The following is a 17,202-nucleotide window of genomic DNA, read 5'->3' as shown; positions in this document are numbered from 1 at the left end:
CAAGGCACAAAAATTCGAAAGAAATACAATATGGATGCTGCTACATAATTACTAACAGAGTGAATAGGGCGTTGCAATGTAGTATTCTCTGCATGAGCTGAAAAGGCCGGAACTGACGCTTACCTCAACTTTCAAACATATTTTTCTGGAAAACGGTGAACTTTTGCTTATTTCAGAAACACCCTGTATACGCAGCGGCGTTGTCAAATGGAACTTTTTTACGCCAATATTTGTTAAAAACTTAACACTCAAATACAAGGTTATACAACTCTGTCCACTTTAATTTTCCGATTAGACAGTTAACCAATAGAAAATATTTCTAATTGAAATTTGCAACTTTTATCGTAAAAATAACGCTTTAAAATGTCATCTACATATAGCAGTTACTACGGTTAAAAATCAGAATTACCCAAAAGAAATATTTTCATTAGCGATTTTAATGTATGTAGTTTTATAAACAATTTAACGATTGTTTGTGTGGTATTTGTTTCTGATCAAAGTTAAAATCGTAACTTTGCTTCCAACTCTACAGTTGTGACGATACGTTAAAAAATAAAATGTATTAAATTCTTGACGGCGTGCGCCTTATCTATTCGTTTATACAAGATAATTTTAACCTAACACAATATTATTTACTATTTGTTTACAGATGACAGATTGTCACGTAATGGTAAATAAAGATAGCGTTAAAGGTCAAATAAAACTTGTTTTGTTGTTTGTTTGCACAACAGAACTCTTAAAAAGAAAGCTATATACATATACATATCTAATTAACGTACACGTTTATAACGATTACTAGATACGCGTATATTACACATGTATATGTAGATACAGTGGCCTACAAATAAATTGAACTCTACTTTTAGAATAAATATAAAATTAATTTCCTTTATTGAATGCGATTCTGGAGCTGAAGGAAATTTTCCGAAAACTGCTCTCTCCACTGACAGCGCGATTCGAGTCTATGTTGCCTATTTTATGGTAATTGATATATTCAGTATATCCATGTTTTATTTTCCAGACTGTTTTCCCGATATACACAGGTATGATTCATTTACGTTTTTTTTTCTACATTATAATTTTTGGGAAAATTGTACTTAATTTCCTTTATTGATTTAGGAGTTGTCGGAAAATAATAAAAACATTTTTTTAGACTTTCCTAGTTTGGAGTCTCTAATGAATCATACTTTTAGATACACTAATAATTTAAAATATATAGGATACCTAGGTAAACAAAAATTCAGAACAACAACTGGAAAGTTCNTTGTCTACTTACTTGTGTGGTTATAAACATAAAGGTTAAGTAGTTGTTCATCAATTAAAATTTACGGAGAAAGGGTAGAGAAATTTCACCCCAAACGATGCGAGAATGCATGACAATACACAACAACCACCTGTTGAATAATATTTCTTTATAGCTGTATAATATATATTTGACTCTCCAAGCTTTGAAAGTGACGAATCACCCTCCGCAAATTTTATACAATATTCAGCCAGAAAATCCCATTGTGCGACACATACACGTAAATCTGCACCATCATCGTTTCTCTTTTTTTCATTTTTTCGTTTTGAAACGGCTATTGGTTTTTATAGGATTTCGATGTTTTCGACGTTTTTATGATACTGACTTGGAAACTAAAAATATATCATGCTACACTGTTATAGCAAACCCCAATCGAAAACGGTCTTACGTTTCATCCCCCATCGGAAAAAAGATAAATACATCTATATATTGTTGTGCCAACGGGGAGAACAGTTTTCGGAAAATTGCACCCGCCTACAGAATTGCATTCCATAAAGGAAATTAACTATAATTTTCCCGAAATATTACAACGTATGCAAAAATTTCCCAAACAGACCAGATATCGGGCAAACTGGCGGGAAAATAAGACAACGATATGCTGATAATATCGATCATGTGAAAAAGGCAAAATAAACTCAAATTACTTTGTGAATAGAACTACGTTTCTCGGAAAATTGAATTCACCTACATAATTGCATTCCATAAAATAAATTAGTTATAATTTTCCCAAAATATCAATCACATATCGGGTAAACAGGTAGGAAAATAAGACAACGATATGCTGATAATATCGATCATGTGAAAAAGGCAAAATAAACTCAAATTACTTTGTGAATAGAACTACGTTTCTCGGAAAATTGAATTCACCTACATAATTGCATTCCATAAAATAAATTAGTTATAATTTTCCCAAAATATCAATCACATATCGGGTAAACAGGTAGGAAAATAAGACAACGATATGCTGATAATATCGATCATGTGAAAAAGGCAAAATAAACTTAAATTACTTTGTGAATGGGACTACGTTTCTCGGAAAATTGAATTCACCTACAGAATTGCATTCCATAAAAAAATTAGCTACAATTTTCCCAAAATATCAATCACATATCGGGTAAACAGGCAGGAAAATAAGACAACGATATGCTGCTGATCATATCAATCATGTGAAAAAGGCAAATTAAACTTAAATTACTTTGTGAATGGGACTATGTTCCTCGGAAAATTGAATTCACCTACATAATTGCATTCCATAAAAGAAATTAGCTACAATTTTCCCAAAATATCAATCACATATCGGGTAAACAGACAGGAAAATAAGACAACGATATGCTGCTGATCATATCAATCATGTGAAAAAGGCAAATTAAACTTAAATTACTTTGTGAATGGGACTACGTTTCTCGGAAAATTGAATTCATCTACAGAATTGCATTCCATAAAAAAATTAGCTATAATTTTCCCAAAATATCAATCACATATCGGGTAAACAGGCAGGAAAATAAGACAACGATATGCTGATAATATCGATCATGTGAAAAAGGCAAATTAAACTTAAATTACTTTGTGAATGGGACTACGTTCCTCGGAAAATTGAATTCACCTATACAACTGCATTCCATAAAGGAAATTAGCAACAATTTTCCCTAAATATTATAATGTATGCAAAAATACGTAAAAAATTATACATCGGGTAAACAGGTAGGAAAATAAGGCAACGATATACTGAAAATACCAATTTTATGAAAAAGTTAATGTAGACTCAAATTACGTTGTGAATGTAGGAACAGTCCCCGAAAAATTGTACTCGCCGACAGAATTACATTCCATAAATCCCAAAATATTTAAATATAACAACGATATGCTGAACATATCAGTTCTTATAAAAAAGTCAAATTAAACTCCAATTATGTTATCAATGCGGAAAATAGTTGTAGGAAAATTGTACTGACCTAGTAGTAATAGGTAATTAAAAAAAATTCAAAAGACTGTCGGAGTATTCCTGTTTTCGAAACTTAAACCAACAATTAATTATCCGACGGGGTGATTGTTGTCATCGTTTTGAGCGTGGCGTAGGTTGCATTGGATATTTACCTATAATCTACAAGACGAAAGAATCGAAATACGTCACGTCCATTTGCGCAAACGGACATACGATAGTAGGTCTTAGCTAACGGTTTCGACGGCCTGAACTCACAACTAGCTAACATTTTTTGTTTGTTTTTCTTCCCCTGTAAACAACATGCATGCACCCTCTCTCCCAGCCCCGTCTTTCTACTTGCTATGGTACAAATATACTAAAGTATTGATTTATTTACCCCATCCCTAGGCAGTAACATTGTAGGTAAGGATATAATATGTACAACAGTCGCACACGACGGACCGTTTACTTTATTAACGCGTTCGGAAAAATCTTCCGGATTTGAAAACTCATTTTCCAGCAATTTTCACGGGCGCTTTGTTTAAAAAGTTTTCGACGATATGTGCGTGCAGGTGACTCCCGGCATTTATACGGATCGGGACTTTCCGGATAAAGTCGACGGTGTGAACCGTTTTAAAAGTAATGTGCACCATCATTATTAACTTTTACTAATTCAATTTACTTGGTTAAAAATGTAACTAAAATGTAGCAGCACGTCTTAATTCGAATGCTACTCACTCTTCTGGGGTGACTAGGTATGTATATATATTATACGATGTGATTCATTAAATGGGTTAATTGACAAACTTCTATTTTATTCTTATTATAATCATTTACAAAACAACGATATTCCCTTTATATAGATACATACATGCGCATAATAGAATTATTATTATCGTTGTTGTTTCTTTTCTTGCATCTGAAATATAAATATGAATAAGCGCAATTGTAATTCAATAATAAACGAAATGAGGTCACTGTTTTATAATTTTTTAGGAAAAACAGGTATGCACAAGGAAATACGGTGTGTGTATGTGTGTGTGTGTGTGTGTGTTTGTATGTGAGTATGGGTATTTTTCAGAAAGGAATAGGTAAAATGTTTTCTTTATTGACTGTCCTTGACTTTGTGCAGTTATATCATTACAAATACAAAAAATGCTTTTGTCAAAAATCGAATTATGGATGACAGGAAGGATTTCATATGTTAATTACGAAAACAATTTTAAATGCAGTATGTTTATACTGAAGCAAACGAAATTTGGAGGTCAAAATGTAAATATGATGTCTNTTTTTCATCCAGGGTGCAACCAAAGTTGCACTACGTAAATTGTGCGATTTCTGATATCGGGTAATCTTACGTGCATATTAGTTGAAGTTACTTTAACTATTATTATAATGAAAATGTTTTAATAGAAGCAGTGGTTTTGAATGAATGAACGATCAGGGAGTGAAAAGAGTGAACGGAAGCGTTGAAAATATTATTCTTTAAAGAAAAGAGCTACCCGGAAAAGTTGTAGATGTAAAAGAGTAAAAAGTGTCGGCTCGTCGCGAAAAGGCTTGAAAAAGTCGGACGGGAAGTAAAGAAGTTGCCAGGGCGAATTTATCATCTTCATTTTTGATTAGAAGTGCCGCGTGAGTCGGGGGGTTGATTTTCGTCAGAATAATTTGACCGATCAGATGCGTTTAAGTTCTGTTTAGGTCGGTAGCGGAATTTCGAGCAATTTTCCTCATTTTCGGCTGCGGAAAGTTTGTTACGAGACATCGCAGCCGAACCGTGTCATTATAAAAACACGAAAGAACATTAAAGCGTGTTGGAAACTTTGCCGATGGTTACTTCATTAGGGCTGGGTCGGCTTAATCGTCGTTCTTCTGACGCCGACGCCCCGAGGTTAGACATTATGTTTCTCAGTAACAGCAATAACAATCTACACAAAGATTACAATAAGAACTTTCCAACAGAAATCACACAAATTTCTACTCGAGCCTATAGCTAAACTTCCTAATACAACATCTCATATAAATATAATAATAAAAGTCTGTAAATTATCCAACACAATCGGTAACATTGGCAATAAAAGTAGAGATAGCAAGTCGAGTGTAGTAGTAGCAGTAGTAGTAAGAATACATGAGATGGAAACGATAAAAGATCAGGTGGCGTATAAATTGGGAAAATAGAGAAATAAGGGAAGGAATTAACTTGTAAAAGGTCCGAAATGGAGCCGTAGATTCGGTACGGGAACGGGGTTAGACAATCGTGTTTGCCAAGAAACAGTATGACAAGTCAGCAAACTTAAGCTAACTTGAATTTAACAACAGCTAAGTGGTTAGTTAGTTAGCAATGTAAAAGTACAAATACAACGGCATGTCCCAAGAGCTCGGGGATCTTAAGGTACACAGTACATACAATCATATTGTTAACAGGGCTCTCTCTCTTATCCTTTTCCTTCGGTAACAATGTAATGTTGACGAACAAAGACGGAATCAGCGACCGCACTAGACGTATCGCATTTTAGATGGAGGGCATACATTCAGCGAACACAAGTTTTCCTAAGTTTTGGACGGTGCGAGCAAACGTCTTTCAATATACATTCTGTAATTCTACGATGGCTATAACCCGTTCTTGAAGGGGAGTGGATCGACGTCGTAGAATTTGGATGGTCCCTCGAGGTTATGGCTAATTGTGAACGTGGAGGCAAGAAGAAGACGAAGAAGTAGGTACGCAGCGAAGGGTGGCCAGGTAAGAGGTAAAAGGCATGCCCTTTACACGCGTTTATTTTCAAAATACGGATCCCCGTGTCCCGAAAATTATAACGCGAAATTAGAAGCCGTTTAGCGTTCATGAAATATGAATCCCGTTTAGGCGGAAAATCGTTGCTCTGATCATCCCGAATCCCTCCTATATACACAAATGACACGGCTATTACTTCAGATAAAGTTTGCTGTAGCTTCGAACGCATCGTAAATTTTAATGTTTTCGGTGGCAAAGGCTGCCACTGCTTTTATTGCGAAACCACATCCCCTAATTGCTAATTTCAACAACTCTAATCGACATCAAAATCCCCAAACAATAACATCAACTGTCTTCCGACATTATTCCTTAGTCATAATCAACACCAACATCTTTTTTGAACCAAACTAACATAAGTTTCAGTTTTTCTTTTTTCAATTCGGAACCGCAATTGTTAAGAAATCATAATAGGAAAACGTTTAACCCCATTATTATAACATACAATTGTCGAGAGATACTTGTCTAACTTATTACTCCTACCATAACTGTACCACAGTAAATATCGTTTATAACGTTGAAGGGACCAGTAAACTTTGATCGTTATAACCATACGTCACTATATCCAAACAATATAAGATAATAATTAAAATTATATAGATTACTGAACTTGCTCTGAAACTGACTAAAATCCACCCTTTATAATAGGCGATTGGAACTCTATAGTTTCTCTGATCCAGTGGCTAAATCACGATGGAGGGTTGACGGTTTAACCTCCCCCATCTAAATACCAAGAAAGGTACATTGATAATAAATTACCTATAATATGGGTTTGGCAAAAGACTTTTTATGTTTTGATATCCTCTTTTAATGAAGGTATAATAGAGAGAGAAGGAGAACGGAAAAAAAAAACTTTTGGGTGTTTCATTCCCACCAGCCAGTAATGCTAGTGGGCGGGCAGTCCCTCCGGGCTATGCCGGAAGGTAGGGCGGAAGGCCCTCTTCAGCCTGCTTTCAGGAATCGTGGGAATGGGTGGGTGGTGGTTCGGGTGAGAAAGTTGAGACGGACGAAATGAAGACAGAAGAGAATGAAAGATTATCTGTGGAATATTACTGCCTCAGCATTTGCCTAAGTGATCCAAGGAAACCACAGAAAAACTTGGACCAAGGCAGACGAACAGACCCGGAATCGAACCGGCGTCCTCCCGAATGCTAAGCAATGGTGTAGACCTCTAGGCCATGCCGCTCGGTAGGAGAACGGAGAACACTATACCTACATAAGAGAAATTGAAAGGAAATCACAACTGTAAAACTACCAAAAATCAGCTAACAGACATTCGAGCCTGTCGTTTCATATTGTTGAATCCACAAATTATAAAAACATCAATTAAAATTCAGTTTTTGTTTTAATTTTCTCTGTTTATAAATCCATACAAGTGTACAGTTTTAAACAATTTTCTACTACCTAATAATAAACAATGATGTTCGTAGTATTGGCGGGAAAAAATATAAATTATTATTTTTTCTCGTCGATTCAATCATGTACCTACCATGCATGCACACAAAACGACCAAACACGAAAAATAAATATTAACCTACTGAAAGGTCCACATTTATTAGCATCATATTTGAAATAAATTTGCCACTTTATATTTATCTCTGCATATAAAAACGCTGATGTCAAACCAATATATTGGTGTAAACAAAGAATTACCTTTTAATAATTTAAAAATACAAATTCATCATTTTTCCATCAATCAGATATTGAAAACGCTGATATTACACAATTTTCTGCCACAGGCAAGTACCTATGATATGTAACTGATATTTTTTTCTTGCATGAGCAGATACTGTTATTAATTCAAATATTACAGGACGTCCAAATTAGGTTTACCTTTTTCACATACATACTCTGAAATTTAGTCGGTGACCAACAAAAATGTAAAGAAGAAAAATCGTCACCCTAATTCAAATTTGTTCTTCCTCAAGTTGAGCTATCTGAGATAATTGCAGAAATAAAAATAAGAATAGTGTTTCAATAGGATTTTTCGATTTCATAGCTGGAAAAACTAGTCAAGGGGCCTCAAAATTGACTTGATTAATTTAGTACTACACTGTACTCTATTGACTCTACACAGGGCAGCCTTAGTAAATATGTAACGCCCTTAAGTAGATAACAAACTCTTCATTACTTATACCTATGCGATTTTATGAAAAAGTTTTAAATGCTTGATTTACCATCCCCCAATTGTTTACAATTCGGATAAACATTCTACTTATCTCCAATATATTATTTCTGAGTTTTTAACGTTTGGTTTTGACCACTCAACTATTTATTAATTACTTGAATTATTATATGTACACCCCGAATATTTATATTTTATTTATTTAAAATTTCTTCTTAAGGCCGTAACGAGTAGAAAGGAACTTCGTTCCAAAAAGAAAAATCCTGACGCATTCGCCCCATGATAAACTGTATATATAGAAGTTTTATTTTAATGTAATGGAACAGATGAAGGGGAAAATTTTTGTTTCGGAAAATTAAAAGAATTTTCATAACTGCAGTGATTTGAATGGGAACGTAGTCGTCACACCTTTATACGAAAATCCGGAAGTCAATAAGTGAAGGGTGCAATAACGGTTGAGAAAACGACGCCGGGAAAAAGGCAAGCCTGTATAAAGTGTCTCAGCAAAGGTGCCACACCGCGGTGGTGCGTTACCGGTGACGGCAGCATCGGTTATAGGGCACAGAGGGAGGAAGTCACCCCAATATCGCCTGATTCTTACCCTGACGCGCTGTGTTTATCCGTGCACACCGTTCGCATCGTTTGGGGGCGTTATTATTTTTTATTTCAAGTCACATTCCCCGTAAGTGTATGGGACAAATTAGGTTCTTCACTTTTGCATCTTCATACGCATGCAACGATAGCTGCTCGCCTGTTTCCTTCTCGCTCTTCCTCCTTCTGCAAGCTCTGTCTGTCTTTTTGTTGACAGACAAGTGGCGCGTACTGAATACGGAATGGACGGTAAAAAAAGGTGCGAATCAAAAGTTGACAAACACGGTCTCTAAAGCTGATGATGAACTCATTCATGCGATCTGACAAGGCCGACATGCGACACTATCCCAAAGGACCGAAGATATGGTCAGCATCCAATTGGCCATCACGATACGTTTCCGACACAACCAAATTCAAATACACATCATCCATCTATATACTCGCGCAAAGATATTCTTATGTAGATTTGAAATTTCTGAGTATTTTTGACATATTTTGTGACTGGAAATCAAATGACAGCCTCTATTTTAATAATGAGAGTGAATTAAGGAAATTATATACCGATAAGTTTTAAATATGTATTGAAATATTGAAGCCTTGCAAAACTGACACCAACATTTCGCCTTGTGAGGCTTTTTCAAGATTGTTTGTAAATGCACCGAACTAAAACACCTTTCCTCACACAGCAAGGGGCGGAACATTGATGTCTTTTGCAGTTTAATAAAAAACCTTAAAAACCCTCAGCAGGTCCTAAATTCTGATACATATCTAAATTACGGAGAAGATAATGGAAACAGTATTAAGTTTTGAAACTCAAATTAAAAATCATCTATAATAAAATAAAAGCAAATATTAGACGAATCTTATTTTCGTGATGGTCGAGGCGTTTTGGAGAGCGTGATAGTTGTCCTGAAAAGTCCAAATTGTGGTAAAGTTATTCCTGGCAAGTTGTGCTGGCCCATCAAATAAAAATTGCAAGAAAAGGGAAATTTTTTTAAAAAGCAAAAAACAACCTCGGGTTTCATTAAAAGCTTAGGAATGATCTGGTTGTCCGGTTGGAATACGGAATGTCGAAGTGAGTTTCCTCCGCCGCCTCTGCCGCTCTTTTTATTGGAAAAGCTCTCTCAGACAGTTATACACTCGACTGCACTCGCACCAGTATCAAGGGTCTCATAATGCAGGCTTTTCACAGATACACCCTTATAATAAGTTTGCACCTTTGTGGCACGAGGGGTGATGCCGTTCTCTGCCGACTCAAAATCGCAAGCAGTTAATATGAATACTGATTTCTCTTCTCCATCTACTGCCGCTTTTTCCTTTTCCTCTTTCACCCTCTGTCACTCTCTCTCTCTTTTTCTTTCTCATATCCATGTGCATCGTTTATTCTTTCGTCGAAAACCTTTTTATCACCTTCCGCATTTGTTTTAATGTAAAATACTCATTTTGGTATCGGTAACAAACCATTTCTTCTTCTTCCTGTTTTCCAATGATTCCTTCTTCGAAATTAAAGTAATATTTCTTATTATTTCCAAGTGGAAAAAGTCGAAAATTATTCGAATCGCTATAAATTCCCAAATGCTCGATGAACGCAAGATAAATCTAGCTACTCGAACTATTTCAAATTTATTAAATATTTTTCTCCTCCGTGTTAAGTGTTTTAATCTAAAATTTTATCTAATTTCGTCCATTATTATTTCTAATTTATAAGTGCAATCTTTTTAAGTTAATTTCGTTAAAAATATATAATATTATCTAAAATTGTTGTGCTAACACAATATAATCGATAGAATAAAATGTTTTCGTCTGATATTACATATTTCACTAATCAGCTGTGTGCTAATTTATTGATTTCATGTTTTTTCAGATAGTCTATTTGCTATAACTGTATCTGATAATATAATTCTCTAGGTATACAGTAGAAACGTATATACTTGTTGAATCGTTTCAACTTGAAAGAACCATATTTGTATTGTAAACTTATCTGTACGGATGCTAAACGTGTGGACGGTGGGTGAAGCGGAAAAGAAAATGTTAAAAGCATTTGACATATACTAGCTGTTGTATGAGAAGATGATGAAGATGTCGTGAATAGAAAAGGTTATAAATAAGGGAGTATTGGAAAGAGTGCTATGAATGTCAATAAGGAAACGGAGTGGGTCACCTTTTGAGACACGAAGGGCTAGTTAGAGACGTGTTAGTAAATAGAATCAGAGGAAGACGTAGATTAAATCATTGTTCGCAAATAATTAGGAATGTGGGATATTGTAGTTTTCGGGGTATGCAAAGATTGACTCAGAGTAGGAATGATTCACTCCTTTCTGTCTCTACTCAATTTGGTGGAGGGCTAACCTTCGGACACTAAGAATCCTTCCTAACGCCAAAATACGGCACCAAGCTTCCGAAGTAATTTTCGGTAACAAGGTTACCTTCTTAAGGGACTAAAGAGATCTTCAGAAAGCAAAGAAAATTTTCTTTTGGAACACGGAACTCTCTAAGATTCCGATAGGAAGTTTCAATGGGAAAAAGTTTAAACACTGGCAAAAGTGCTTACTACACACTGATGATAATTTTGAATTTGCCCAACATCAGATATTCATGGGTGAGAATGAGACAAAAATTTAAAAATAATATGCATTTTTGGAAACTGAAGAACAAGCGCCTTAAAAAGCCCCAATATCAAGTCTAACGACTAGCAAAATTACTTTGGTTTGACGAAGATATTAAACATGCTTTTTTAAAAGCTCTTCCATCTCCGATGATGGATGTGGACAATCCACATGGATCCGAATCAGGACAGCACCTGGCTCCGAAAGCCTTTACCAGTTTGAAAAAGTAATATAGAGGCATCTTGGAGAACTAATTCAAGGCCACAGTATAGGTCTTAGTAGCAAGTTTCGATAGGGTGGTAGAGTTTAAGGACTAGGAAAAGCTCGTTAGTCTGATGGAAAGTTTTGAACATGGATATTATTAGACGTATTTATGAATGAGAAGGAGAAAAGGTAAAAGTAAATCATAGGAATTTTCTAAACTTGGAGTATTGGGCCCGATAGATATAGTAGTAACTTTGGACAGGATGGAGTTTAAGGATTACTGAATGTACTATGATGAAGATCATTAGACATATTCATGGATGAGAATAAGAAAACAATCAAAAAGTAATAGTTACTCATATGTAAACAGGAATGATAAACTGGTAAAGGCTTTTGCGGCCAGTAGGTAATCTGATGCTGTTCTAATTCGGGTCTAACGATCATCGTGGGTTGAAGTTGCTTCCTAACGTTTCGCTAGCACTTCTTCAGAGTAGTGATCTTTGTCCAGGTCCTTTCATCTCCGCATCCAGCATCGGAAATGTTAGGAACAAACTCGAACACATGACGACCTTTCGATCCCTATGAGAACAACATCAGTAAACAGGAATTTTTGAAGATTGGGGAAAAGGTCCTTGTAGGATATAATGACTAGTATAGAGTGGTGAAAATGTTAAAGTTGGATGTATGGTATCCATCGATGAAAATGAGAACGGACATAGATAAATGGCTGTTTTACGTGAAAATCTAAAATTGGGAAAATGGAAAGTTCCTGAAATTTTCCGAGTTAGTAAGTTTCGATGCGTGAGAGTATTTTTTGAATACGTCTCTGTGGAATCTCCAGCTGAGGCAGGTGTAGTTGGTTTGCTTTTGCATTTCTCTAAACTCTAAATATAACTGAGTAAACAACATCTCTCATACGGGCGAGGCGGGTAGACATTGTAAACAGTAAACAACATTATGTGCCTCACTAGCGAGAGACGGAGAGAGTCGGGGACCAGCAGTGTTCACTCAGCCCGACGTTGTGCCGTCACGCTGCGCCGTCGACAAAGCGGTCAAAGTTTTACTACTACCTACATATCTGAAGTATGATCGAACTTTTTTGAAATTCGCGCCCTTTTTTGTTTCCCTCTCACACGAAATTTTTGTCAACCATTAACTTCAAAGTTACTCTCTCGTGACCGTTATTATTATTATTATTAATTTTGATTTGATGTAGACGGGTAACGAATGAGGTAATTTATTTTCGAGTGCTCTTACCTCGTCAAATACCAAAAATATTATTCCTCAGAGGTTGTTTGTTGATAACACAAGCTCTTCCGGCGCTTTTATATCTACCTATCGCCCTAATATCGATTAATCTATTTCCGAAGGAGGTCGTTATCTTTGAATTGAGAGACCGTGGCGCGCTTCTGCAAACAACAGCTCCACGTCCGACGTTAGTTCTCTTTATTTATTTTTTTGCAAAATAACTCGCGCGCGTGAAAACGGAACTGTGTCAGAAAATTATGTGAAGTGCATCCTTACAACCGTTTTTGTTTTTTAAAAAGCTAATGCTACGTTTGTGTGCTACTCATTGCGTATCGGCGACAACTTCAAATGAAACGGGTCGACTCGACCACTGTTTTAGCGGTGGAGGTGGCGGCGGTGGTGTCTTAAGAAAGGTGCCTAAGTTATATTTTAAGTAAGTCAGTGCCATTTTTATTTCAGACGCCGGTATAATAATTGACTGTCTACCTTTAGAGATAGACGAGCGTCGTAAGTGTCATCTTTTTATTATTCATATCCCGACGCGGCCCGCCGCGACGGCAGTTACACGAAATTATCTATGTAGTGTATTTATACAGTACACAGCAAACAAAATTTCTTTACACACTGTGTACCTATTACAAAACAAATATTTTAATCATGACTGCAAGTTGTAAAAAATTGCCAAAAATTTTTTTTATTTTTTTTTACCAAGTAGTTAAATTGCATAATGAATTAAAAAACATTTCAAAAACGGAAGAGGTCGTTGTCCTACGCGTTATTTTAACGCAATAGATGCAAATTAATAATAAAAATTGTTNTTGACTTTGTGCAGTTATATCATTACAAATACAAAAAATGCTTTTGTCAAAAATCGAATTATGGATGACAGGAAGGATTTCATATGTTAATTACGAAAACAATTTTAAATGCAGTATGTTTATACTGAAGCAAACGAAATTTGGAGGTCAAAATGTAAATATGATGTCTACAAATAAATTATTTACAAACATCAGCATTTTGCGATAGTTTATGGGTAATAGCACCGTTTGTACGATAGCGGATAGCGAGTTATGTTGTAAAGAAACAAACGCGAGTGATTTACCCCGATTTCGCGTCGATCTTCATCATTTTAGTGTTAGTCCATCATTAAGGTACGTTAATTTATGCTATGTATATGTGTGCATATTATGTGCTAGTCAGGTTGTAAATTAATTAAATATTCCATCGGTAGTTATATTGCAAATTAGACTTGTTCCGTACATGTAGGCATAGCCGATTGCCGATTCAAATATATTCTAAAGTATTAATGGCCACAGAGGCGTAGCCAGAGCAGACACAAAAGGATTAACAAAGGTTAATTCAATTCACTGTAGGGTAGGTAAATATGAATTTTATAGTAGCACAAACAACTACAAAAAATCCATCAGGGACTATTAAAAGCTTTATCTCTGGACCCAATAAATTCCAAGTCTTCTCGTGGAGTTCTTAAAGGATGTGGAGTTTCTATCGTCAAAAAAGGCTAACAATAAGATAAAAATTTTAGGTCTAAAATAAATGTCCTGCTACGACCTACAAGAATTTTTAAATTTCATACGATAGAAAATCATTGAAAGATGACAAGATATTATGGAACCAGTCAACAAAATCTGCAAAAGTAAAGAGACATATGTCAATTTCCGATTTGAGTTATGAAATTCGTCACTTCGCCTGGATATGCTATACCTATTATATTTAGAAGATGACTCTCGAAAGAAAATGACGATGAAAAGTCACTCCCAAATCATGAATTTCGTTGACTTTGTCATCAAAAGATTCAGTGTAATAAATTAAAATTTTCCAAAACTGGAGAGTTAACAAGATCGTTTATAAAAATGATAAATAAGATAGGACCAAGGTAGCAATCTTGAGGTACTTCTGAAGTTACATCAGTGTATTCGATGTATACGACGATGAAGATAAGAGTAAGATATCATGAAATTTATATTTCTTAAACGAAATTTAGTAATTTTTTCATCCAGGGTGCAACCAAAGTTGCACTACGTAAATTGTGCGATTTCTGATATCGGGTAATCTTACGTGCATATTAGTTGAAGTTACTTTAACTATTATTATAATGAAAATGTTTTAATAGAAGCAGTGGTTTTGAATGAATGAACGATCAGGGAGTGAAAAGAGTGAACGGAAGCGTTGAAAATATTATTCTTTAAAGAAAAGAGCTACCCGGAAAAGTTGTAGATGTAAAAGAGTAAAAAGTGTCGGCTCGTCGCGAAAAGGCTTGAAAAAGTCGGACGGGAAGTAAAGAAGTTGCCAGGGCGAATTTATCATCTTCATTTTTGATTAGAAGTGCCGCGTGAGTCGGGGGGTTGATTTTCGTCAGAATAATTTGACCGATCAGATGCGTTTAAGTTCTGTTTAGGTCGGTAGCGGAATTTCGAGCAATTTTCCTCATTTTCGGCTGCGGAAAGTTTGTTACGAGACATCGCAGCCGAACCGTGTCATTATAAAAACACGAAAGAACATTAAAGCGTGTTGGAAACTTTGCCGATGGTTACTTCATTAGGGCTGGGTCGGCTTAATCGTCGTTCTTCTGACGCCGACGCCCCGAGGTTAGACATTATGTTTCTCAGTAACAGCAATAACAATCTACACAAAGATTACAATAAGAACTTTCCAACAGAAATCACACAAATTTCTACTCGAGCCTATAGCTAAACTTCCTAATACAACATCTCATATAAATATAATAATAAAAGTCTGTAAATTATCCAACACAATCGGTAACATTGGCAATAAAAGTAGAGATAGCAAGTCGAGTGTAGTAGTAGCAGTAGTAGTAAGAATACATGAGATGGAAACGATAAAAGATCAGGTGGCGTATAAATTGGGAAAATAGAGAAATAAGGGAAGGAATTAACTTGTAAAAGGTCCGAAATGGAGCCGTAGATTCGGTACGGGAACGGGGTTAGACAATCGTGTTTGCCAAGAAACAGTATGACAAGTCAGCAAACTTAAGCTAACTTGAATTTAACAACAGCTAAGTGGTTAGTTAGTTAGCAATGTAAAAGTACAAATACAACGGCATGTCCCAAGAGCTCGGGGATCTTAAGGTACACAGTACATACAATCATATTGTTAACAGGGCTCTCTCTCTTATCCTTTTCCTTCGGTAACAATGTAATGTTGACGAACAAAGACGGAATCAGCGACCGCACTAGACGTATCGCATTTTAGATGGAGGGCATACATTCAGCGAACACAAGTTTTCCTAAGTTTTGGACGGTGCGAGCAAACGTCTTTCAATATACATTCTGTAATTCTACGATGGCTATAACCCGTTCTTGAAGGGGAGTGGATCGACGTCGTAGAATTTGGATGGTCCCTCGAGGTTATGGCTAATTGTGAACGTGGAGGCAAGAAGAAGACGAAGAAGTAGGTACGCAGCGAAGGGTGGCCAGGTAAGAGGTAAAAGGCATGCCCTTTACACGCGTTTATTTTCAAAATACGGATCCCCGTGTCCCGAAAATTATAACGCGAAATTAGAAGCCGTTTAGCGTTCATGAAATATGAATCCCGTTTAGGCGGAAAATCGTTGCTCTGATCATCCCGAATCCCTCCTATATACACAAATGACACGGCTATTACTTCAGATAAAGTTTGCTGTAGCTTCGAACGCATCGTAAATTTTAATGTTTTCGGTGGCAAAGGCTGCCACTGCTTTTATTGCGAAACCACATCCCCTAATTGCTAATTTCAACAACTCTAATCGACATCAAAATCCCCAAACAATAACATCAACTGTCTTCCGACATTATTCCTTAGTCATAATCAACACCAACATCTTTTTTGAACCAAACTAACATAAGTTTCAGTTTTTCTTTTTTCAATTCGGAACCGCAATTGTTAAGAAATCATAATAGGAAAACGTTTAACCCCATTATTATAACATACAATTGTCGAGAGATACTTGTCTAACTTATTACTCCTACCATAACTGTACCACAGTAAATATCGTTTATAACGTTGAAGGGACCAGTAAACTTTGATCGTTATAACCATACGTCACTATATCCAAACAATATAAGATAATAATTAAAATTATATAGATTACTGAACTTGCTCTGAAACTGACTAAAATCCACCCTTTATAATAGGCGATTGGAACTCTATAGTTTCTCTGATCCAGTGGCTAAATCACGATGGAGGGTTGACGGTTTAACCTCCCCCATCTAAATACCAAGAAAGGTACATTGATAATAAATTACCTATAATATGGGTTTGGCAAAAGACTTTTTATGTTTTGATATCCTCTTTTAATGAAGGTATAATAGAGAGAGAAGGAGAACGGAAAAAAAAAACTTTTGGGTGTTTCATTCCCACCAGCCAGTAATGCTAGTGGGCGGGCGGGCAGTCCCTCCGGGC

At 35.9% G+C, this 17,202-nt stretch overlaps 1 protein-coding gene across 1 annotated transcript in view; it reads left to right on the top strand.

The window, feature by feature from the left end:
- The first annotated feature begins 12,536 nt into the window (after positions 1-12,536).
- LOC108735237 (forkhead box protein P1) overlaps positions 12,537-17,202 on the top strand; it is an 84,001-nt gene continuing 79,335 nt past the window's right edge. Inside the window, exon 1 of the mRNA XM_025978357.1 lies at positions 12,537-13,196. Within this exon, the coding sequence (XP_025834142.1) occupies positions 13,086-13,196 (111 nt within the window). The 5' untranslated portion in view covers positions 12,537-13,085. The remainder of the gene's footprint in view (positions 13,197-17,202) is intronic.

The sequence above is a fragment of the Agrilus planipennis genome, unplaced genomic scaffold (genome assembly GCF_000699045.2).
Source record: "Agrilus planipennis isolate EAB-ADULT unplaced genomic scaffold, Apla_2.0 scaffold15, whole genome shotgun sequence".
Taxonomy (NCBI): Eukaryota; Metazoa; Arthropoda; class Insecta; order Coleoptera; family Buprestidae; genus Agrilus; species Agrilus planipennis.
Note: the sequence above shows the minus strand (reverse complement) of the source record. Positions and strands in the feature narration are given on the sequence as shown.